General features: G+C 43.3%; 1 protein-coding gene across 11 annotated transcripts in view; it reads right to left on the reverse strand.

The window, feature by feature from the left end:
* Nucleotides 1–1929: 1929 nt before the first annotated feature.
* Nucleotides 1930–25769, reverse strand: part of Rapgef2 (Rap guanine nucleotide exchange factor 2) — a 222272-nt gene continuing 198432 nt past the window's right edge. For 9 of the 11 annotated variants that reach the window (XM_063281807.1, XM_063281806.1, XM_063281809.1 and 6 more), the window contains 10 exons: nucleotides 23031–23242; nucleotides 22822–22945; nucleotides 22239–22262; nucleotides 21010–21233; nucleotides 19116–19322; nucleotides 14601–14753; nucleotides 9169–9394; nucleotides 8091–8650; nucleotides 6037–6336; nucleotides 1938–3960 (listed from right to left, as the gene is read on the reverse strand). In XM_063281807.1, the coding sequence (XP_063137877.1) occupies nucleotides 3935–3960; nucleotides 6037–6336; nucleotides 8091–8650; nucleotides 9169–9394; nucleotides 14601–14753; nucleotides 19116–19322; nucleotides 21010–21233; nucleotides 22239–22262; nucleotides 22822–22945; nucleotides 23031–23242 (2056 nt within the window). In that variant the 3' untranslated portion in view covers nucleotides 1938–3934. Of the gene's footprint in view, nucleotides 3961–6036; nucleotides 6337–8090; nucleotides 8651–9168; nucleotides 9395–14600; nucleotides 14754–19115; nucleotides 19323–21009; nucleotides 21234–22238; nucleotides 22263–22821; nucleotides 22946–23030; nucleotides 23243–25769 lie in introns of all 11 variants that reach the window. The other 2 variants (NM_001107684.1, XM_063281808.1) reach the window with 2 other exon arrangements.

Raw genomic sequence — 25769 nt, forward strand, 5'->3', positions numbered from 1 at the left:
TCCTTATAAGGATAACATTTAATTGAGACTGGCTTACAGGTTGAGAGGTTCAGTCCATGATCATCAAGGGTGGAGCATGGCAATGTCTAGGCAGGCAAGGTGCAGGAGGCACTGAGAGTTCTACATCTTCATCTGAAGGCTGCTAGCAGAATACTCACTTCCAGGCTGCTAGGACTAGGGTATTAAAGGCCACAACCACAGTGACATACCTATTCTAATAAGGCCACACCTCCAAATACAGCCACTCCCAAGGTCAAGCATATATAGACTACCACACTGTTCAAATTTGGATAAAAATTGGGCCAAATAACTTGGGCTGTTACTAAAATACTTGGGAAAGATAATGAGGATATTGAGATATATCATGAGAAAGAGATGGTTAATTCTTTGAATGAATAGAAACTGGGTGATCAAACCTTAAAATTGATAAGAGGCAATGAAGGAGGTTTCCCCTCAGGAACTGCTTCCTCAGCTCTGTTAGTGGAGTCTCCTTTAGACATGTATCCTCATTGCCTGAAAATGACCCTTACACATAGGATGGGGAATTTAGTATCAACTTAATACTGAATTCTCTTCACTTTTTGATGAGGAGCGCTTATGAAAATGCTAACTTTACAACTTAAGCAAGCCAGAGCATGGTAGGAAAACAGGATTTAGCAGTTCCTCCCTGGCCTCATGAGGTACACTTGATATTTACAGTGCGATTTCAACAAAATCAAAAATGCTTATCAGCCCTATCTCAAATTCTGGAAGGAAAGGCAGTGTTGGGCAGCCCTCCTTCATTATCTAGAGAGGCAAGAACTACATACAGCTAGCTGATTCCAGACTAAGAGGCATTTGCTTATCATGTGGATCCTTCGCTGACTTTAAACTTATTTTCTCCGATAAATTGTCTCTTAAACATATTGGAACACAAGAGGACAAACTTTGGGAAGAATTTATTTACAGCACAAGGGCCATAGAAAAATTAACTGCCAACTAGAGTGGTAAATAGCAGTTATATTATTCATAGGCACATGAAAACTGTTCCCTTACTGGTTGTATCTGGTTGGTACTTACCGCTCGGAGTCCTACAGACAGCTAGCTATTTGGCTATAACGGTTGCTTACTTAAGAGTGTGGAAGGGTAGTAAGACAGGAATAGCAGCGACAAATAACTTGCCTTGGCTTTGTATTTTTTTTTGCAGAAGACAAAAAGTGATGAGGAGAACGTTCTCTTAAACAGGTGGAGTCGCCAGGACAACCTTTCCTTTTTCTTCCCATCTCTGACTATTTTGATAGATAGATTTAGCAGGAGTTGGTAGGTGAGTGGGCCACCCTTCCACGTCTCTTTTCAGTTCCTGGCCTCCCAATCTCTGTGCCTTATGTCCAGCTTCTCAGACTTTCACTTATATCTGCTCGAAGGAAGATGCTTTGCCCTCAAACTGTATTTAAGCAGGCAGCTACTTAACTGATTCTTACCTATTAAAATATAAATGCTCCTTTTGTGGACTGAAATACTACTACTCAGACTTACCAGTTAGACTAAGCTTACTTAATGGGCACAGGTTTCTGGGTTCAACCCCAGCAACGGAAACCAAGCAACCCACATACCAGAGTATCACGTGCTAGCTGGATGTCTACAACGAACAGCCAAGCTGTTCTCTCGGTGATCGTGACTATCAACGAAAAAACTGCCAAGATGTCCTATGGGAGACAGAGGCTGCACTGAGCCTCAAGAAACATGGAAGAATTTGAACATGGCTTAATTGGTGCTAACATGAATGATATTAATTCCCGTGACTCAATAAAAAGCCAGGAAAAGGGAACAGGCTGTCACTCAGTTTCTCTCAAGCAAGAGGTTTACTCCTCAGCCTCCCAGGCCCATCCTGCAGTGTAACCTCTACTTCATCTCAGTAGTAAAGAGCATGCACAATTCATTAAAAATTTAGACAAGGCTTTATCTTATATTTATTTATTTTCCAGCTTGTACAAACTGGATGTAGAAGCATAAACATAGTACATTTCTACCATCTTCAACAAAAATAGAACCAATATGTACAATTATTGTATTAAAAATACAAAAGGGATACAGACTCCACCAATGTCTTTCTAAAAGACATACAGGTACAAGTGGTATCAAAAGTATGAGGAAATCACCAGTTAATTTTACATTCTGCACTTGACATCACAGAGCGAACTGAGATTAGCAGTCCTATGTTCTACAATTACTTAATGTTTAGATAACATCTGTGCAATTTGTGGTAGAGCTAGAGTTTTGTCTTTCTATATGCACATGAGGTCCATAGCCTATAGAGTAAAACTGGCAATAATGCATATTACATGTAAAATTACAAATGCGGAAGTGACAATGTGATACATAAGTAGACGAACGCCATGACATAGAAGAGAATTATTAAATAAAGCACTGACATTGTTTGACACAGTGAAAAAACACTGCAATTCGACCTTTAAAATTTGAAGCTATTTACGTTTATCTACTGATCAATATGATCAGCTGAATTTAATGGAAAAAAATCCAAGATCAGCAGCCCCTCACATCTGAGTACTACTCGGATTGGCAGCCTTCACTTTTCCGGAGTCTGTGCAAAAACAACACAAAAATAGAAAGGCGGGGTCGTTTTCAGTCATTCTAGGGCTAATAGCAGCTATGAGCAGACTGGTGTACACTTTCGCCTCCTCCACAGGCAGCGTCCACAAAGCCACTCACGGGTCAGTCTTCGTGACTGACCCACTTTGTAAAGGCTGGTGTACTTAACCATGTTTGTGACCTTTAACCATGTTTAAAGACACTCTGGTGCCAATCCAACAAGGGGAGGCTGTCTTGAAAGAGCAGTACAAACAGCTGGCATTTTTCCCAACACCCCAAGCTGCTTCACTGCAATGCTATCCAGTTATAAATGTTTCTTTTAAAAAATAAAAACAAAAAGCTCTAAAACCCTAAATTAACAAAACTTGAAAAAAAAAACAAAAAACAAAAACAAAAACAAAAAAAAAAAAACCCATAACTTAAAAACAGGGGTTGCCATCCATTGTAATTGAGCAGGACACACTCTCAAATAACGCCATCCTGCCTCATAAGGCTCAGACAGGCCACACGAGTCCTAGTTCCCGACCTGGCCATGTGCAAACAGTTTTACATTAGAGCCTCGCCCACTGGGGAAGGAGCAGGTGAGGAGTCTTGGTATTTAAGTAATTGGCTAACGTTTGATGCTTCTGGGATAGGGCACTTCACGGGCAAGGCCAGAAGGACATGGGAAGACAGGGTCACTGCCCAGGTCTTCCCTTGGTGCGGCCAAACCCTGTCCGGCATATTTGGTTTTTCAGAAACTCAGGCTGGCAATCCTACTTAAGGTTCAAAATAATACTGTAATCATTAAATGGATATAACATTTACTCTCTGAACACAATCTTTAAACTTATTTTTTTAAAGGATATTGTAAACAAGTGGACAAGCACTGTACTCTAAGGATTTCTTATCTGTCTTTGTCTTCCTTGGTGGGTTCGAGACCCCAAGTAGTTCAAAGGCTAGCTTTTCTCATCTTCCGAATGAGATCGAGGTCTAGGACTGGACTGAAATCTAAGAGGAAGACTGGAAACTCCTTCCAGGCATGGAGAAGTGCCGCCAGAGGGAGTCGCCTTGTGACGATCTTGGAATTTGGAATGATACTGCGTGACGTGGCAGGCAGCAGCTCAGAGACTGCTGGGCTGTGCATTTCAAGCAACAAGTCTGCAAAGTGCCAGGGCAGTTTCTTCACAGTACTTCACATGCAAAGGGGAAAGGAAGAAGGGGAGAAGAAGCCCCATGCTGCTTTAAGGCAGGGAAGGAAGGAGGCAAACTGGTCCACCATCCTCAGATGTGCGTGCCAAGGCTCCAATGCTTGGGACGTCTTCTTGTGCTCTCCTTTGGGTAGCCCACTCAAGGAGCCTGTGCCTCAAACAGCAGACACTTGTTCATCTTCTGCAGACACAGCAGGAGAGAAAGCAAAATAAGGAATCAACAAGTAGATAACTTTTTTGTGCTAACATGCATTCACTTAAAAAACAGACATTTTAATGACGCTCACTTAAAACTCTTGAATTTTGGCAAGCAACTATTTCGTAATTTTAAAAGTTTAAAAAGGGCCTGGTAGTGCACAGCTTTAGTCCTAGCACTCGAGAGGCAGAAGCAGGCAGACATCTGTGAGTTAGAGGTCAGCCTGGTCTATACAGCAAGTTCTAGGACAGCCAGGGCTGCACAGAGAAATCCAGTCTCACAAAAACAACAAAATGAGTGCACCATGCAAATCTTAATAGATATCCACAATATTCACAAAAATGTATAGATCTTTGGGGGTGGGTTGAGAAAGGTTCTATGTAACCTTGGCTATGTTGGAAATCCTTATGTAGACCAGGCTGGCCTTGAACACAAAGAGATCCTCTTGCCTCTGCTTCCCAAATGCTGGGATTAAATTTGTGCGCTGCCATACCTGGTTTATACAAACTGCTAAAAAGGCAGCTGGGTGTGGTCATTTGGGTCCCAGCACCCAGGAAGCTGAGCCAGGAGTGTCTGAAGCTGGTCCAGCCTACTGTCTTATAACCAGTAATAATTGTGACAGCCAGTCTAGGTTGTCACCCTGACTAGCCTGGAAAAAGGAACTTTCGACTTGAGGCACTGCCTCCACGGTGGCCTGTTAGACAGTTTCTTGATTGCTAACTGGTGTAGGCAGGCCCAGCCCACTGCAGGTGGTGCCCTCACTAGGAAAGGGCCTGGGTTGGATATGAAAGGTAGCTGGATGTGAGCCTGGGGGTAATCTACTAAGCAGTATTTCCCAGGGTCTCTGCTTCAGTTCCTGCTCCAGCTTCCATGAAGAATGGTTGTCACCTGGATCGTAAGGGATACACACCCTTTCCTTCCCCAAGGTGCTTTTGGTCAAAATGTTTTTAGAACAGAAAAAGAAACCAAACTAAGATAATAATGAATAAATTAACAAAATTATGTACATTGCATGCTTATTGGCTGGAACGTTATTAAATTTATTTACATTCTAAAATCAGATATATTTTTCTAAGATTTATTTTATGGGTGTGCCTGTTTCTGTGTGAGGTCCAGGCATGTGAGGAACGCTGTCCCTGGGAGTCAGAAGAAGCTACTGAATTTCCTGCACTAACATTTTAGGCAGTTGAGAGCCACACCTACACAGCTATGGAAACTGAACTTTGCTGCAAGAGCAGTATACACTCTTAACCACAGCGCTGCCGCTCCAGGCTTCCTTTAAAACAACTGTTTTCTTTGATTTCATGTGAGTGTGTTCACACACATGAGCACCAGAGGCTAGCAGAGTTGGATCTCCTGTTTCTAGGCTGACGTAAGGTGTCCACATGAATGTTGGGAGCTGAACTCTGGTCCTCTGGCCAGAAACAAGAGCTCTTAGCCACAGAACCACCTCTTCAGCCCCACGCCCTTCATCTTTTAACAATACAGTTATACCTTAAGAAGTCTAGAAGGAGTCCTCTTCCCAAAGTCTGGGGTTTGTTTCCCAGAACCCACATAGTAGGCACAACCTTTTTAACAGTTCTAGGGAACCAAATGTGCTGTCATTTATTTGATCTGGCCTCCGCATGCAGACGGCACACACGCGCGCGCGCGCGCACACACACACACACACACACACACACACACACACACACACACACACACACACACAGCTTCAGCTTTACTAAGTATTGTGATAGAAATCCAGGCTAGCTGTGTCACAGGTAGAATTAGCACCCCTAGGTCCTGGGGTCTACCCCTAGCACGGGAGGAGGTGGGGGTGGGGAAGTCCTAAAACTCCAATAAAGCTCATACTTCTTACAAGCCACTCTGATAATCATTGCAGTTCTTAAATCATTCAAAGAAAAGTTCTTCCTCTCGCAAAAGAGGAAAGAATAAAATAAAAAAGTAGAAAAGAGCCCACTACAGTATTCAGCTAAAACTCCTGGAAACAACGCCCCCACTCTTCCAAGCAGCCAGTGGGTTACCCAGGAGCCCGGGTGGGGTGTGGGGGAAGCCTACCGTCCTCCTCCGCTCCGGCGAAGCCCTGCGGCTGGAAGGGCGCGAGGCGTGGGTCTGCGTCGCTGGGCTTGTGCCACTGCGGTTTGCTGCCCGGCCGGCTGGCTGTGGCTGCCGGCGGCGTCTGGCCTGGTGCGGGGGCCTCAGTGGGCCGTGCCACCATGCGGGACCGCTGCAGGGCCACGTTGTAATCCGGGGGCTTCCTGGCGGGGTGGCAAGGCCCTTCTGGGAAATCGGCAATGGGAATGCCCACGTAGCCTGGAGGTGTGGGAGGCGGCTCCCGGTACCTGCCTTCCTTTCGTGCTGCAAAGACAAGGCAGGGTGTCAGGTTCAGGCCTTTCAAGGAGCAAAGGGCGGCGCAGGGTAGCCTCATTGGGGAACTAGGCTGTCTGTAGCAAATGCTCACCAAGTCATTTCTGTGCAGTGTTATAACTGCTGAACAAAGCTACTATTGCAAACCATGGAAGTTCAGCTAAAAACAGTTGACGTTAAAACTGTTGGCCACCTAACCCTTAGTCCTACTGTGAAGATTAAAGCAAAACAGGCACAAGAGGGACCAGGCACATGCCTGGGACACATGAGTGCGGGGTAAAAATCCCCTTTCCTCTTCTCTTCCTGTAACCAAAGAGTACAGTTCATGCTTGTTGGGCATTTCCCAATCATACCAAATAGACAACCAGTTCTACACTGCTCTAGCTCTGTAGGTTTCAGGTTGGAAAACAGTAAATTAAGTAAAATCAGAAGACTGGAACAGGATGACAATGTCCTGGAAACAAAAATGGCATTTGCTTTCCTGAAAGTTCATGATTTCTTTAATGAAAAAACTATTAATTTGTAATCTGTAACACAAAATTTGTGAACTGACTACAATTCAAGTTTTCTTGATTTTCATTAGGGACTTGAAATAATACTTCTTTCCTCTTCAGCAATAAAAATTCTGAGAATAAGTTTGCTAACAGAAAATATTTTAAAACAATCTGCTGGAGAATTATGAACTGAACCTCCTTATTCATCTTTACGGCATATTAAGTGATCCACACATCACTTTTTAATGGGGCCTCAGAACTATTTCCTCACTAATATAGTGATATGTGAAACGGCTGTATGCATACCTCACAATCTACACGGCAGTTCTGTTAGACAGACATTCAGGTATGCTGCACAGAACAGCGCTCTCCTAGGACTCACCAGTCTTTACACCAGTCTTTACACCAGAGAGCACCAGCACGTTCAGGTGCTGCTGATGTTGTCAAGCCCTCTTCCACACGCACACTAGCCCTATTAGGATAACATGGGGGCTGAAGAGATAGCTCAGTGGTCAGTATCACTGGCTGCTCTGACAAAGGGCCCAGATTCAGTTCCCTGCACCCACATGGCAGATCATGACGGTCTATAACTTCAGCTTCAGGGTATCAGACGCTCTCACACAGACACATGTACTCAAAATACCTATGCTTGTAAAAGAACAGTAAGTAAGTCGTTTTTTAGAAGGTAAAATTCTGAAGCCCATTTTAAGGATGAGCACAGCAGAGGGTCTGAAGTGTCAGGACAGGGGTTCTTGCTCTGACTGACACCCCATTCCCTCGCTTTTACTCATTTCTGAACTCTTTACTCCTGTTCCAGAATGCACAAAGAATTTGTTTAATAAACAATGTGTCTGTATAACAAAAACATCAACAAAAAAGGCTTTAATATACAAAGGCTATAGAGTTCTTAACACAATTCAAGGGGACAAGAGAATAATAAACCATTTTTATAAGTTTCAATGAAAGGAAATCACTCTGTGAAGAATGTTTATGTATCTTAATAATTTTCAGGTAAAATGAAAAAACTATAGACTGGCTAATAGCCACACCAAGAGCCTACTGGCTGTGGGCTAAGGGCTACTCTTTACCGAATGTTTAATTGCATCTCTCCGAACACAATCTCGGCTGTTGAGGCCGAGTCACTTCAGTTCAGACCTCACTGCTGGACAGCTGAGAGAGGAGCCCGTTCCCACAGTAGTTAGGTTACACCCACGGTTCAGGTGTGCCCTGGTCCCCCATTTGCACACTTACCGATGAGTCCCTTGGTAGTGCTGGGCGTCACGGCTATGTGGGCAGGCATAGGGACAGGCTTAGCTTCCTCTGTAGTCACAGGCACCATGCTGCTGCTCTCTGCCTCAGTGGAGACATCCTTCCCACCCCTTCGCTTGATAGTGCCCGTGTCGCCTTCTGAGTCTTCTCCCCAGTAGCCCGTGGAAGACGCCCAGCTTGCCCGGGATTGGGCTTGTTCAAGACTCTCTCTACTCTGATTCTGTCTATTATATTTTGTGCTATGATCAGAAAACATGATTTGGTCCATATGGCCGCCGGAGGCCCATATACCTGTCGCATCCCCTGAATAGTCAAAGTGAGTGTGCCCAAATGGCAGTGTTTCCCAGCTTCTCTGGTGCTGGATGGTCTGTATGTTGTCATGAGAACCACTTGAGCATGATGTCCAGCTCCCCCGACCGCTGTCAGCAGCATCGAGAGAAGCACGGTCCCCTTGGTCGTGGGAAAGCTCCTCTGTGCTAGGAGAAGAGATGACTGTCGCTGCGGCATACAGGCCTCGACTTTCAGACACTGGGGCATATGATCTGTCCAGCAGAACAAAGAAAAGGACGCTGTGAGGCTGCCAATGCCCTTCTGCTGACGGACTGCTATGCTGCTTTGAGACAGGTTCTTGGTTTGAAGCCTAGTCTGGCTTTCAACGCATGAACCTCTTCCTCAGCCTATGTGGTAGGATAATAGACATGAGCCGCCCTGCCTAGAAAGGATGCTTTCTTCCACCCCAGAGAGGACGAAAGTACTCTTGAATGGGGCCAGAGTCCTGGCATATCGCTCATATACCTCTTTACAAAGCAAATGTGGGGAGAGAACAACTTGCAACAAAGAAGGAACACTTTCCCTACAAGGCTCAGGATGGCATGGGGGTAGCTCAGACAGAGACTGGGGTGTGTCTACTACTGTGACAGTCTTCCTCCAGCACAGAGCCACAGAGGACCACAAGGAGTAAACACAATTACAAAAGCAGACTGCTCAACAAAAATAGTGTGGCACTCACTCACAGACCCACACAAAAAGACAGGAAAGAATGCAAGGAACAGACGCTTACCCTAGGCTGTATTGATCAGGCTCCATCAGGGTCCGCCGCTCCATCCTGCCCACCCCTAGGTTGCTCTCCACAATGCTGACAGAATGCCTCTGGCGCCGTTCATCATGCAGAGAGACTGGCACCGAGTCAAAAGAAGAATTGCTGACAATACTGGATCGTGAAGAAATCTCACTGTGACCAGAATCTGAGAAATTATCCACAGTCCCACTGAGAGCCAATGCATACCCTGAACGGGAAATGTAAATGCCGTAATTAGTTAGGTTTCAAAAACTGAACAGGTCCACCAAACGGGCAAAAAATAGAAGTTGACAATGAAATGGGAGTTTATTCAAAAACTTAAAAATACCTGAAAAAGACCCGAATTTTACTCTAATAAAGTATAAGTTGCTTATTCGATGGTGAGAAAAGGATCTATTGTTACGCACCCTAGGTAAAGATGAAGAAACTGTGGCAGTGTGTGGTACAAACACACTGCTGTTAGTAAACCCAGAACACAGCTCAAAGACTGAGCACCGGTCTGGCGTGTCTGAGACGCCAATTTCAATCTCAGCAGAGCAAGACAAACAAAACCGGCCCTCTGAAACCTCCCACAACCAAACTCCATCAAGAAGAACCATCAGTCTGAGAAATGTGAATCTGACCCTCAAACTGCCGTCAGTGAGTGTCTTATTTTCTTTCTTTCTTTTTTTCTCCAGGGTAGGGTTTCTCTGTGTAGCAGTCCTGGCTGTCATAGAACTTGCTCTGTAGACCAGGCTGGCCCTGAACTCAGATCCACCTGCCTCTGCATCCCTGCTGGGATTAAAGGTGTGTGCCACCTTGTCTGTCTGAGTGTCTTATTACAAATATTTTGACTTTTCGAGGATGTTCAACAGAAAGTATCCACATGTTCTTAAGATTTTAAGCGGACACATTAATAACAAGAATAAGACACGAAGAAGGTACTTTTGGATTTCTGTCATTTTTTTCAACATTAATAATGTATTAGTTAAATGACCTACAAGATAGTTGGTTTGAAGGATGTAGCATGCATTTCCTCAGGCCTGCACTGGCTCAATAGATGTTCATTTCCTGTCCTGAGAGGACTCTTAACTCTTAGTTGTTCCTAAAATAATTCTGATTGTCATAAGGTTCAGGGGGACATTCAAGGTTGCAGTGACATTTTTATATATTTAATGAAAAACTCCTCAATCTTTCTCAGCACTCAAATTTTAAATTTCTCTAATAATATATGGCTGATTAACAGATATAATCACACAGGATGTAAGTTACTCCTCTTTTAGCCCAGGCTGGTGTCTAAAATTTCTGTTGGAGTTACCTCAGAGATTAGGAGCAGCACTACCACACCTACCACAATGTAAATGTTTCCAATGCCACTTACAAAACAAATGCAACAGCAGCACTGGAGAGCATCTGAATGTTAAATTCTGTCATTTCAGTCCACACAGGCCCTGATTTATATTTCAAAGGCTACACAGGTCTTGATAAGGTTTAAAATGGTCATTTATGGTATGTCTTTTTATAAAGCACACTGCAAGTTCCAACAGATGAAGTTAAATCTCTCCCCACAAAGTCTGCCCCAATGCCTGATGCTTGGAGGAATGCTTCCATTTTCTTAGCTAACAAGTCAACTAACTCTCTCAGCCTGGTTCTACAAGCTCCACCCATCCTAGAACGTCTGGGAACACTGTTATTCTTGCTCCTGTTCTCAATTCAAAGAGAAAACTGCCAGGAGCCAGCAGGCCTCAGCTGACTTCCCTGCCATTTGGCAAAAGGAATGGAAAGAACTCCTGTGTGCACTCAGTGAGCGCTGGAGCCACTGCACACAGATGTACAGAAAGCTATGGTGAGGCTCACTCTGCTCTGTCACTAAATTCTTAGCCCTTTCACACTTCTGTAAGGAAAATAATCTCCTTTACTCCTGGTTGACACGCATGCAATTGAGAGGCCAGGGGAGGGAGGGAGCAACATGGGGAATTGTGGAAAGAAATTATCAGCTATTTTAATCTGGGAAAATATCAACTTAAGGACAGATGCTATCTCTTGAAAACAAGAAAGGCAATCAAGACTAAAATAAATATATATATATGGAACATTATATTTTTTATATTCAGAGGCCTCTTTTATATATTACTATGGCATAAATTTTAATTTAAGTAGAAAAAAATTAATATAAAAATAGTTCTCTCCACACTTATGATCAGTAAAAAAGGGGGGAAGGGGTACACATGCGTTGAGCAGGTTGTTAACATGAAAAATTGTAGGATGTAATATGAGAAGAAATAAACAAACAAACAAACAAACTTTTAAAAAGTTTGCCAGAGGGGTTGGGGATTTAGCTCAGTGGTAGAGCGCTTGCCTAGGAAGCACAAGGCCCTGGGTTCGGTCCCCAGCTCCGAAAAAAAGAACCAAAAAAAAAAAGTTTGCCAGCAGTGGTCGTACATGCCTGTTAATCTAGGACTCAGGAGACAGAGGCAGGAGGATTAGCAAGTCTAGGGCCAGGCTGGTCTACATGATCGGTTTTGGACCAGGCAGGGCTCATAAGACTTTTTAAATTAAAAAATAACAAAACAAACAAACAAACAACTATAAAATATTCCCCACTCAAAAAAACAATATGTTTTAAATAGTTATATACATAAATGTTGTCTATATCTAAAAGAAATATCAGGGAAGGGTCTGAACTCAGTGTCTCAAGAGTCAAGTGTAATACAGTGAGCTTGGACAACTAACCAGAAAGATGTCTAGGAGGAGTCTGAAGCTGAGAGACAACAGCACCCCATATCAGCTACTGCAGGTAGGAGCCGCAAGGAACCAGCAGGCCAGTGGGGCAACAGACTGCCGCACCCCAAGGGAATGAACACTGCCCACTGCCAACTGAGGAAGAAGGCTGGCTGAGAACACAGTACCTTCTATTTGTTTATTGCTCATTTGGGTTTGTATTATTTTATTCTTTTATTATTATTTTATTATACCTTAAATTTTTATTATATATAAATATACATTTAAGCTTTTTTTAAAAGTGCATATATGTTTGTACCTTAAGCATTAAGTTGTTGGACTATAATCTGTATCTCATTGGAAAATATTATTTTTAAATTTTTATTTATTTTATGGGTATGAATGTTCTGCTTTTGTGAGGCTGTGTGTACTATGTGGGTACCTGATGCTGAGGAAGAGAATGAGGAAGAGGAGAGGAGGAAGGGCAGGAGGAAGAGGAGGGGGAGGAAGAGGAAGGGGAAGAAGAAGGGGAGGAAGAAGAGGGGGAAGAGGAGGAAGAGGAAGCCAAAACAGGGTATCAGATCCCCTGAAACTGGAGTAGCAGATGGTTGTGAGCTGCCACAACTGGGAACTGAACCTGGGTCCTGTGGAAGAGTAGCTAGTGCTCCTAACTGCTGAGCCATCTCTAGTCTTTCCTGCTTTCCTGATCCCTCAGCATACTTCTCCTCGTTCTTCCTCTTCTCCACCCCTTCTCTTCTCCCTTCTCATTCACTCCTCACTCCACTGATCCAATACTGATGCTCTTAAACCCCCCAAAAAACCCCACTCTCTAAACTACTTTCCTCCCACCAGTGCCCAGTGCTGCTCTCTCCGAACCTAACAGAAGAAGAGAGATACTAGTAAAGAATACTAGTATCTTCCATAAGAAAGAAATTAGGAAGAGATCAAACTATATTTGTAGATGTCTTGAAAACCCTACAGATCATAGCAGATTTGATAAACACTTTCAGTCTAGTAGCAATATATAAAATAAACATACAAAAAGTATACACTTTTTAATATACTAACAGCGAGCTAAGGAGAGGAAAGTTAGAAACAACATCTCAGTACTAACAGCGCCAAGACACAGTGAAACTATCCAGAGAAAAATCTAACAAAGGGTAAGAGACTACTACAGTGCAAACTTGAAGACACTGGAATGATATTTGTTAAATTGAAGATGACATTTTTCACAGAAGTAGAAAAAAAATCCTTAAATCCCCAAAGAAACACAAAAGACCAAGAGAGTCAAAGTAACTCTAAGCAGAATGAACACTGCTCAGAAGAGTACCATCGTGTCTGATCTCCAACTGTATTCTGAGTTATAGTGACACCCATAGCACAGTACTGCGTAAAAAGAGACACAAAGATCAGTGAAACAAAAGGGAGGGCCTAGAGACAAATCCACACAATTAGAGCCCCCTGATTTTTGACAAAAGTGTTAAAAACATAGGCTAGGGAAGGGAAGGGCAAAACAGACATTTTGGTGCCTCCACCTATGGAGAATGAAATTAGGTCCTCATCTCTCATACTACATGAAAGTCTATTCCAAGTACATCAAAGACCTCCATTTAATACCTAAAATAATTAACCTGTTTGAGGAAAATAAGTCAAGATAGAGGTCCAGGCTAGTAGTCAAAGAGCACCAGAAAAGGCCCCAAGAACTGACAAATGGGATTATGAACTCCCCCATAACAATAAAAACTACCCACTGAGTGAACACAGCCTACAGAATGGGAAAAAACCTTTGCCAATTCTATCTCAGACAAGGGTTGATAACTAGACTATATATAAAACTAGAGTAATGAAACACCCCAAACCACAATGGCCACCAATAAACAAGCCACTCAGCTGAAAAAAGTTCCCCAAAGAAGAAACAGACAGAATAGTAAAAATTTTAAGTTCCAGGCTTCTTAGCCATCAGGGAAATACTAAGGCATCACTGACAGAATGTCATCCAGAAGCCCAATGACATCAAAGGCTAGGGAGCTTGTGGGGGACAGAGAGTCCCTCTTCATGACCCTGGAAAATGTAAACTGGCATCCACTATGAAAATCAGTGTAGAGTTTCCTCAAAAAACTAAAACCAGAATTATCGAGTAATCCAGCTATACTTCTCCTAGCAAATACCCATGACTCCAACCTACAAGGTATTTGCACATGTACGTCTACCGGAGCTCTATTCACAATGAGGAAATCCAAGTCTAGAGGGGTGGACAAGGAAATGTGGTGGACATACACAGTTTTATTCAGCCATAAAGAAAAAGAAACAATGAAAAATTTAGGAAATGGATGGAATTAGAAAATACTATCCTTGGTGAGAAAACTGAAGTTCAGAAAGAGAAATCAATGGGCATTTCTTCTAGTTATGGACCCTGTCCTCTAATCTCTAAGGTAAGCGTCTTGGCTTTGGCTGTAGGGAAATGGATAATCTGTCTGTCCCTATGTGCTGTTGGCTAGCACGCTAGTGTAACACCTGTCTTTGATAGTCAGTTAAGAGGAAACCATGATGTCAAAAATAAGCATCATTCTTCCAAATTTATAAACAGATGAGGGAAATTCAGCCACATCCCATCAGATCCTTTGCATACAATACTGAAACTTTCATAGAGAGCCGCTCTGGAATCCTGTGGACTGTGTGTAGACCTGCACGGGGATGGTGTGGCTGAGCCCTACCTTTCCTTGGAGAGCTCTGAGGTGAGGTGGGGGGTGATGAGAGCTGTGAGGATGCGTTTGATATTGTGTCTTCTGCTTGCTTCCTATGACGCTCCAAACTCCCTTCTTCAGACAAGGACAGGATTTTCTTTAAAGCTTGTGGAGAGTTTATGCCTATTAAAAACAAACAAACAAACAAACAAACAAAAATAGTTCAGGCCCTCATTTTAGAGAATGAAAAGGACTGAGAACCCAGTGACAGAGCACTTGCCTAGCACGCACAGGCGTTCAAATCAACAAGCAAGCAAAGACGGAAAGGAAAGACTGAATAGTAAAAGAAAAGGCCCCCTATTCTCAATATTCAGCATTGCCAGTTGCAATCTATTTCTGGTCTACATGTGTGCTCTTCTGCTGTACGAAGCACGGCATGGGTTGGCTTCTGACTGATTAGCCATCAGAGTACTTTGAACAGTGCTTGTGATGTGTTACTTGGATTATGAACACCAGCCATCATATTCACCTGTGTCTTATTAAGCAACATTGGGGGGAAAGCCAGAGGATTGGACATTTGAATTAAGGATGAAGGCAGGCATTCCATTTCAATTCCAGTTGAGCCTCGGGTTTTGGTTAGAAACAAGACATTTTGATATTTTAAGAAATATCAGCTGGCAGGGGGGGGTTGGTAGGAGGAAGGGAGACAAAGAAATGAGACTTAACAGGAAGTAACTATGGAAAGTCAATGAGAGGGCTCTAAGGCAGTCATGTCATTAATATTTGATCAAATAAAGAGAGGGAGAAGAAGGCAGGAGACAGCTAGTCTTCTGTGGAGTACTCCAGAAGCCCAGGAGAGGTTTCTGAAGGGGTGACGGAGACAGCAGGAACACAGGAAGAAGATGGAGGAAACAGAGTCCCATAACAATACAATGAAATAAGGAAGTCACATTAAAATGCTTTACAGATTATTTTCAGGCTGCTTCTGGACAATCAAGACATTTCTGGAAAGTGGTAATAGCCTAAAATTATCTAGAGTCAGGACTGGTTTTAATGGTCATAGACTTAACAGACCCATTAAAAAGGAGTTGACAGAACCTATCCCTTCCGTGTACCTTTAGTGATTTGACACTGTTTTATTTTAATTTTGCTTGTTTTGAAACTGGTATCACATATCTCAGGCTGGCCTGGAACTCTCTATGTAGCTGAAAATGACTGAACACTTCTGATCCTCCTGCCTCCACATACTAAGTGCTAGCATTGCCAGCAATGGCAACCAAATCTGGCTTCTGTAGTGATAGGGATAGAACCCAGGAATTCATACAGCCTAGGAGGTGTTCTAGCAACTGAGCCCCACCAACAACCCCTCGATGCTGTTTTGGTGTAACTCCATTATAAAATCACTCTTAAAGCAGTTCTTTGATTAAATATCAAAGTATTAACATACACAGTATGCATAAATGTATCAACTACATTAATGCTACCTGAATGGGTACTTTTCCCCCCTTAAAACATCTTAGCAAGCTAGGTGTGGTGGCACATGCTTTTGCAGGGCAGAGGCAGGTGGATTTTGGTAAGTTTGAAAGTAGTCTGGTCCATGTAGTGAGACCCTGACTCAGAAAGAAAGAAAGAAAGAAAGAAAGAAAGAAAGAAAGAAAGAAAGAAAGAAAGAAAGAAAGAGAAAGAGAGAGAGAGAAAGAGAGAGAGAGAGAGAAAGAAAGAAAGAGAAAGAAAGAGAAAGAAAGAAAGAAAGAAAGAAAGGAAGGAAGGAAGGAAAGAGAGGGAGAGAGGAAGGAAGGAAGGAAGGAAGGAAGGAAGGAAGGACACTTTTATTCATGTATGTGTGTGTCTGTGTCTCTTTGCAAGCACACTTGGCTTTTTACAATTTATTATTTATTGTGTGTGTATACCATGTTGCATTTGTGGAGGTCAGAGGACAACCTGCAGTGGGTTCTTTCCCTCCATCATGTAGGTTCTATGATCCTATCAGAGTTGGTAATAAGCATCTTTATGAAGCCATCTCCCATTTGTCTGGTGTGTGTTGGGCGGGGGGTGGCACGTGGATGGGGATTAGAGGACAACTTATTGGAATTCATTCTCTCCTTCCATGATGAGGGTCCCAGGGATAACTCGGGTTATTGGGTTTGCTGGCACACAGCCTTCTCCACTGAGCCACTTCACTGGGTGAACAATTTCGACAGGAAACTATTTCCAGGGCCAGGCTCTCACACACACTCTCCAAAAGACTTCCATTATCTTTCTTTCAGTGGCTGTAGATAAAGATGCTACATGTTAGCAGCCGTGCTTGGTGCTTTGAAGTGGTTCTAGCCATAACCTATTTACTTTTTGAAACAGGGTTTCATTAAGTATCCCCAGCAGGCACTGAACTTCGATGTAGCCCAGACAGGCTGCAAACTCACAGTCCTCCTGGACGCTGGGACACAGGTGTGTATAACCACACGCTGCAGTTGAAGGCTTTTATTGAGGTACAAGATGCTGGGATTGTTTAGGACAGAACAATCTCGTGAAACAGAATGGGGGAGGAAAACCTCTTCATATCTTCAAATTAGTATTTTTTTATAGTGCAACTTTAGATACATTAAACTTAATCTCAGGATGACAGGTGACATTTCATCCACATTATAAGGCTCATAAATTCAAATGAACCTAGAAGATATTTTGAGAGACATTCTCTTTGAGAAAATGGGAGACAGCTTTATATTCAGGAACGCCTACCTCACATTAAATATAGCTAATGGGTATTTGTAGATAAAAAGAAGAATGACAGTCTTCTATATGCAAAGTTCAGTACAGAAGAGGAGACAGAAGCACACAGCAGAGGGATCAGGAATGTATGTGGACTGAGAATACAGGTAATGGGAAAATGTGTCACTCAGTTTGTTTGCTGTAAGATAGATACAAGTGTTGGAAAGGGAAATACGCCAAGGGAAGAGTCTTGTTTCCCACAGACAGAATGAAACACTCACTGATCAGGAGGTGAGAGTGCAGGTGGGACACACTGCCTACTGTCAGCTCGGGAACGAGAACGCAGGTGGGACACAGTCTACTGTCAACTCAGAACAAGAACACGGGTGGGACACACTGCCTACTGTCAACTTGGAAATGGGAATGAGTTTCCAAATCCAACTTCGTGGGCAACTTTATAAACTTCTTTCCTTTTGTTCCAATTTTTTCTTTCTACATAAATTCAGAAGCAAGAACAGTTGTATGGAGTCATTGTGTTGTTTATTTACACAAAGAACCAATGTTCTGCTCATGGGAAGAAGATTCCTGATTTCTTTATTGTTCAGACATTAGCTGTGTCCTCTGTCTAAGAGTTACAGAATTAGTGAGCATCAAGTGGAAATCCACCTTCATGCCTGGCATGTGCTTTGGTTTGATCCCTAGTTCTACAGAACAAAAAACAAAAATCACTTCAGACAAATAATTTAACTTAAACATATTTTGCCTAAGCTTCCTGTAGTTACGAAATTTGCTTAAATGATGTATGTGAATGAGGTCAACTTCTGTATGTTAAAGCTTAAGTCAGTAAGAATGCAGTCCCCTGTGTCGCCCCTTAAGTTGCCATGGCAGATGACCTATTAAATTAGATGCTATTCCTACAGAATGGAAGACCATTTTGCAAACTAGTCATTCAACAGGAATTAATATTCAGAATATATTAAAAAAAAACAAGAAATTAAACACTATAAAAATTCAGTTAAAAAAAGAATTGACCAGATAGTTCTCCAAAGAAGAAATGTAAATGGCCAATAAATACATAAAAACCCTCCAATATCCCTAGCCATAAAGGAACTGAAGGTCAAAAGTACACTGAGATTCCATTTTACTCTAGTCAGAATGACCACCACCAAGAAAACAAGTCCTAGTGAGGATGAACTTGGAGGAGCAGAAGCCTGGTGGACAAGGTGACTCAGGTGGACAAGGCCAGCAGCCTCCAGGAAGTCAGGATTCAGGACAGAAGGTCCGGTGCGTATGACCAACCTATACTACCCGTGCCATCCACATCAACCCTTGCACTCTTCACAATAGGAAAGACACGGATCCACCCTGGACACCTATCAACACACCAATAAAGTACTTGCTGACAAGAGCCTGATATGGACGTCTCCTGAGAGGCTCTGCCAGAGTCTTACTGATACAGATGCGGATGCCTACAGCTAACCATCAGACTGAGCGCAGGGACCCCAATAGAGGAGGAGTTAGAGAAAGGACTGAAGGAGCTGAAGGGGTTTGCAATACCACAGAAAGAACAACAATATCAACCAACCATAACCCCCACCCCCAGCTCCATACACATTTAGGACAAGTGCGACAGTGAAGCCCACTGTATAATTAATAGATACTAAGAAAAAAAGAAACATTGTTTATAAAAAGTTGTGAAGCTCAACTTGCTAACTGTCTTAGAGAGAAACAGTTACAAAGAAGTAAAATGTCTTCGACCAAGTTATCCAGGATAAACATTATTTCCCAACCTGAGAAAGTTGTTAACAGTACCACCTGAGAAGACATTGAGAAACTTACCAAAGGGCGGCAGATCCTTCACTGGCACCTTCTTTCGTGAGGGGTAGAGGGACACAGCAGGCACCTGCAGCCCCTGGCTGACTTTATGCGATGGTTGAGGGGGTGCCAACGGCTGCTGAGGCTGCGCTTTCTGCTGGGGCCCTGCACGTGGAGCCACTGGGGAGGTCTCGGACTTGACAGGCTTCCTGTCTGCAGGGTTCTTGGGCACTAGGAGTTGTTTAGGGTGAAAACAGAGCATAGAGCTAAGGTGTCAGCATAACATGGAGACAAGTTCAGGGCTGCAGACATGTGCACCTAGAGCACCAGCATGCACCCCACTCCTACTGACACCCAAGAACAGAGGGAGGGGAAACCCCAGCTTCAGAAAACGAGGGGCATTTCAGGATGAGGGTACTTATTTGCCTTATGAATGAATGATCTCAAAGAGGGTTAAATTGCTAAGCACCACGTAAAAATAAAAAGCAGGACAGGTCGATGTGCATGGATGTTAAACACAGAAACACTGGCAGGCAAGATGGCTCTGGATGTTGCTGCCAAGCCTGACCACTGGAGCTTGATCCCTGAAAAATATGGAGGGAGAGAACCAAGCTGTCCTCTAACATCTACATGTACGAAATAGCATATGGGGTATTAACCAACCATATTTTATAAATAAATAAATAAATGTTAAAAAATAATACACGATAAAAATCAAAATAGGAAAATCAAGAATTGTTTTAAAATGGCATCCAAAACTCAGTGCCACATCTGAGATACTGCTGTTAACTGATATCTACTTAGTATCAAATGCGCCAAGGGTGGAACGCTGTCTTTGATCAAATAGCGGCCAGTGCTGCTTTGGGACTGTATGGTAGATGGCGGTTTCCGGGAGCACTAAGTGCTGTTTGGAAGCGTCACATGCAGAACTCTGGCACCGCACACTCAGAGCCACGGGTCAGAATACTCAGGTCGCGCATCTACGCACGCCCTTAGCCATGTCACATGGGAACTTACAGTGTCATGGGTACAGAAGGGCACTGAGTGGACAAAGGGGCATTGGATGCCCTAGAACACGAGTGCTTGATGGTTATGAGCCACCATGTATGCTGGGAATTGCACTGGGAACCCCTGGAAGAGCCGTGAGTGATCTTAGCCACTAAGTCATCTCTCCAGTCTCACGCCCTGGGTCAACTGACTCACGTGACCGTCAAGTTATCTATCCCACGTTTAAATTATCAAAGTGCCCTAAAAGCAAATGCTTTAATCTTATACTATAGAGACAGACACAAAGGAAAGTGCTCCAGGTAGAGACTGGCCATGTTTTCTTTTTTCATTTTTAACAGTTTTGTGTCACTATTTTGTTCAAGGTGGCAACTGAAATCCTGGGCTTGAATGAGCCTCCAACCTCAGCCTCCTCAGAAGCTGGAACTGCAGATGTGCAGCACCATACGTGGTTCATGGCCTGGCCAGTTATCTGAACCTATACATCGGACTACGATGCAGCGGACTGTGCAGTAGGATCCCTGCTTTAGTGGGAAGGTGATGGATGTTGGCAGAGCTGAGTTAGACCCAGTAGCCAGCACATCCAGTACTGTACACCCCTCTGATCTGATAATCCTTGCCCATGTTGCCCACCACTTTGGGAGTTATTCTGTGAGGAAAAAAAAGCACGCCAACTGGAGCCACAATCTCCTCTACGTCTCTTGCTTGTGGTGCTGGCTGTGTCAGATGAAGCCAAAGCAAGGAGGTGTGGGCTCACTGTCTCTATACCACACTAACTTAACTGGGCACGAAGACCCAGTCAAGCACCAGGAGAGCATGCCTCAGGCACTGTGTGCCTTGCTGCTCGAAGCCCCCCTTTGACCGTCACCATTACACATGGATCAGTCTGCGGCTGATTTGGGGAGGCACTCACATGTGCTGGTTGCTGGTTCACACTGAAGTGACAGTGTCTGAAGACTCTCCTCGTCCATCTCCAGCTCCAGGTTGGACAGGTATTGCTTCACTTTCCGAGCCATTTGGGCATCTTCATACAGCTTTTTGGCATTGAGGAAGGAACTACGGCGTACCCGCTTTTTATGCCCGCCTGTCTGAGCAACATCCAGCACTGTGGCATTCGCACTGCCCTGACTCAGCGACCTGGAGGATGGAAAAAGAAGCCTGCAACTGTCTGGAGCACGTACAGGCTGATCTACCAGAACTGCCAGACTGTGTAAGGACTCTCTGCTTAAAGGCCCCAGGCCCCACTCCAGTAAGTAAACTGCTATGGGAGGATCCACAATGTTTGGTTGAAAGGAAACTATACCCAATACAAAGACACGGATATCTCTGCGGCATGTGCTCCTACCAGTAAATCCTACTGTTCATCTCACAGAGCATTCAAAGTCCGTTCTCTCACAGAAGCCAGAAAACATAATTGCATGTAAAAGCTTGTGCAAGGATACTGAGAGACCATAGGGGCAACTTACGATGTGAAACTTGCTTTTCTTAATGGGGGTATGTTATACAGATTTAATTAAACTCAGCTACACTGTTCACAACTGTGTCCTTACGCTGTGGGTCGAATGTGGTGAGTTTTTAAAACAGTAAATCTGTTAATACACGGTCATGCAACTGTAAACACTTATGTATGGGAACTATTTAGTACATGAATTGTTAAGAATTATTTTAAAGGGGCTGATCCATAGAGCATGAAAACAGTAGTTAGTTGAGCTGCAGGAACTTTGGTTTGAAGGCGTGGGGGTGCCTAACACTCCAGACCCACTCCAGTTACTGTGCAATGGGGTTTAGTTGCACAGTTTCTACCGTCTAAGAGCATGCTTCCCTTCCCAGCTTCTGTAGCTTTTCCATTTCAAACCACACAAATTACATTATAATACAATCTTTCAGACAGCCAGGAAAGGCCTGCTCTGTCTTCCCCAGAAAAAATAGCAATCATTTCGCAGCTCTTGTGGACCTGACTTCAGGAAAGCCCCAACAGATTAAATCTGAAGTCAGTTTGCATCTGAAATTCTGATAGAGCAAGAGGGTTAAGGGGTTGGGAAAAAAAAAAAAAAAGCCAAGCTTCAGAAAACAGAGCAGGTAAGAAAACAACGGCATGGCAAGATGAGCAAGAATTGAGCGTGCAAAGGCTCTGCCACTTACCCCAGACTCCGCCACTTCTTCTTCCTGTAAGTGAGCCACGGAGATTGAAGCATGGGTGTAGAAAGAGACAGAGAGATCACAAGCTCAGAAAGAAAGGACCAGACTTCTGGACAAGCAGTTCTAGAAGCCCACAGACATTAACTGCATAGTCACCTCACACGCATTCGCTACAGACAGCTCTGGCTTAAAGGACTTCTACCAACCCTTTCGTTCCTTCCCTCCACTGAATCAACCATCGCTTACTGCACACAGATGAACACATTGTAAGGACATTATGACGATTCTCCACTAGCTGGTGCTACCAAGTACAAGCTCTAACTCCACAGCTCAGTGCTCTAAAAATAAGAAGTGAACACTGTACCCAACATTCAATAAAAGCGTCTGAAGGACGACCTGCTTGCACTATTGTCTTCTGTGGCCTGGAGGCAGACAGGAGACAGCACCACAAACTGCAGCTTGAAGGTCATTGTCTCATCGGGTTCTAATGTAACTCCTACCATTAACTATTCAGCTTTTCCTCACTGCGGGCAAGCTCACTCTAACCTTTTTACCCGACACATGCCACAGCCAACAACTCACGCACCGAGTTCTGAACATAAGGGCAGGGTCCATGTTGACTGAGGCCATTCGGCCAACATGACGGATTTCCTTTGCAATCATCCTCAGCTTCTCAAAGTTGACCAGCCCATCTACTTTTGAGTCATTTCCTGAGATTAACAGAGGAGGAACAAGAAGTCACATAGTGTCCACTCTGAGCTCCCACCAGAACAGACAGTGCCCATCTGCACTTACCCTCATGGAGAAACGTGAGGTCCTTCTTGATGACGGGGAATAGGGGAATGACAGGAGGCTGTAAGTTCTGGCCACTCAGGACATTGCGATACTTAGCCATGTTTCTGGAAGGATCAAACAGGTCTTGTAGGTCCTGGAAGAGCTTTTCATATTTATTGGGAAGTTTTTCCCAGGTGGTCCGTAGTCTTGCCACTGGTGCCAGGTTTAGGCCACTAAGGGGGAGAAGAGAGTGAGATATGACTAAATGATGGTCTCTGAAACAAAAGAAGACAATGTAATACCTCTGTGTGTGAGCCTTACACGCATGGAAAATTTTACAATGCCCAAGAGTTCGTGTCAATCCTGACTAGGGAGTGAGCGGCAGTTAAATTGGGTCAGGGCCAAACCATTTGCCTTTATACTTCTTCCTTCTTATGTTCTCTTAATATTTTAAATATTCATTCATTCATCAATCCATTCATGTGACTATGAGTGTGTCAGAGGTTATCCCAGCAAGCACATGAAGGTGAAAAGACAAATTCTAGGAGCCAGGTCTCCCTTCTAACAGTGGGTAACTCAGGTGACCAGGCTTGGTGGTTAGCACCTTTATGGGCTGGCCCTTCTGTTTTGTTTGTTTTCTGCAATAACAAATGAACTCTTTCTTCATCACATTGTGACATGTGATAAGGACTGAATATGATGGTCAGGACCAGCTCTGTCTGGACCTCGACAAAACTCCAAAGCACTTTCCAAACTAAACTTGCACCAGATAAGTCATGGTCACTGTGGTCTGCTGCTCTGACCCACTGCAGCTGTTTAAATCATGGCTGAAACTATCATAGCCAAGAAAGATGTTCAACCAACCGTGAGATATGCCAACTAAAATGTAAAACGCCTTCATCCAGCACCAGTCAGAATAGGGCCTGATTCTTCTCTATGACAACACCCAACTATATGATACGCATTGTTCCCAAAGTTGAACAAACTGGGCCACAAGGTTTACGGAACTTTATCCACCATATTGACCTGACTTCTACCAAATAATTACAGCTTCCTCAAGCACCACAACTTTTGATGCTTCGACAACCATCTGAATGCAGAAAATACTGACTTTGCTGAATCCTAAAACATAGATTTTTGGAAAAGACAAACCTATTTCTTACTGGTAAGCATACTTTGACTGTAATAGGTTCTGTTTTGATTAATAAACATGCTTGAATTTTCTTAGATTTAAAGTTTTAAATCTATTTAACTTAAATATAATTATAAAATTTAAATTTCAGAGTCTGACATGACAATTTGTTTTGCAGCAGCCTCTCAGACACAGAGCAGTGTTTGACTCATAATAAGTATTTGAATAAACAAAGATTAGGTAAATATTCCATCACAAAAATTATGAGTACTATAATTATACTAGCCATGAGTATGAAGACCCCAGATACATAAAATGATTCATAATCATTTTAACGTTTGCATTTCTCCTATTTCCACTGTTAATACTTTTAAAAATGAAGGTGAACTTCGAACATTTGCAATAATGCTGTCTGATGAAATCCTATACACATTATTATTTCATTCACTCCTCTGTATTGGGGGGGGGGTGATTGTTATTTTATATATAAAATGGCTGGTATTCAGAGCAATTCAAATAATTTGTCAGAAGTCAGAGTAAATAAAGATTGAATAAATGAATATACAAATAAGTGTAGATACAGACTTGGTCTCTGAATCATGAGAGGTTTTTAGACATGGTTTTAAATTTTGATTTTAAGTGCATGTTGATCTACTCCACTGCCACTGATGTTTCTGGTGAAAACACTGGGATCTTCTGATGCAACTAGGCCTCACCAATAGTCTCTCACAGGCTCTCTTCATGGTGCCAAGCCTCAAATGCTTTGCATGACCCCTTCAGACCTGGGCTATCAACTGCAACTGAGGCTGCACCTTCACCAATGGCCCTCCATGGCCTCTCAAAATGCCAAGCCTCAGCTGCTCTTCTTGACCCCTTCATGCCTTCAAAACCAGTACCACCTGGGGGACTCTTACACATTACCAAGTTCAGCTGCAGCATGAGGCACAACCTTGGTTATCCCTGGAACACAGCTTCTTTGTGCTCTCAGAAAACACTTCCCAGAAGATTTCACCTCAGTGATGTTGGTCTCATCTTAATCACCACTAATTTCTTAGCTACATCTAACCAGCATCAATTGTCCCAGTAGTTTCTTCTATGTTTCATTCTAAAGCCAGAGCTACATGGCCACAGCTGCTGGGTTCTGCTGCTTGCTGAAGCTGGAACATGGCTCCCCTTGTTCTATTACATTATCACCAGGTTTCTGTTTTCCAACTTCTTCACTGCCTATACTTGGTTGCCCTGGAATTTGCTCTGTAGATTGACCTAGAACTCAGAGATCTGCAAGCCTATCTCCTGGGATTAAAGATGCAGACCACCATTCCTGGATCTAAACTTAGCTGGGTAGGATCTTGCCCCAAAGTCCCACTTACTTTCTGGTGCCCCTTTAATACTCGAACCATATATTTTATATTTTCCCTTCCTCAGCTGGCTGTGCTTGTTCAAAGTGAGACTTAACCAGAGAACAAAATCTCTACTGGGCTTTTTTGAAACTTCCTTTGACAATGCAATTAACATACATTTTTTTATCTTAGTCTCAGGTAGACTATTCAGACAAGGGCAAAAGGCAGCCACATTCTTCACCAAAATACCACAAAAAGAGTCCCTATGATACATACTGAAATTCTTCT

The sequence above is a fragment of the Rattus norvegicus genome, chromosome 2, assembly GCF_036323735.1.
Source record: "Rattus norvegicus strain BN/NHsdMcwi chromosome 2, GRCr8, whole genome shotgun sequence".
In the NCBI taxonomy this organism is placed as follows: Eukaryota; Metazoa; Chordata; class Mammalia; order Rodentia; family Muridae; genus Rattus; species Rattus norvegicus.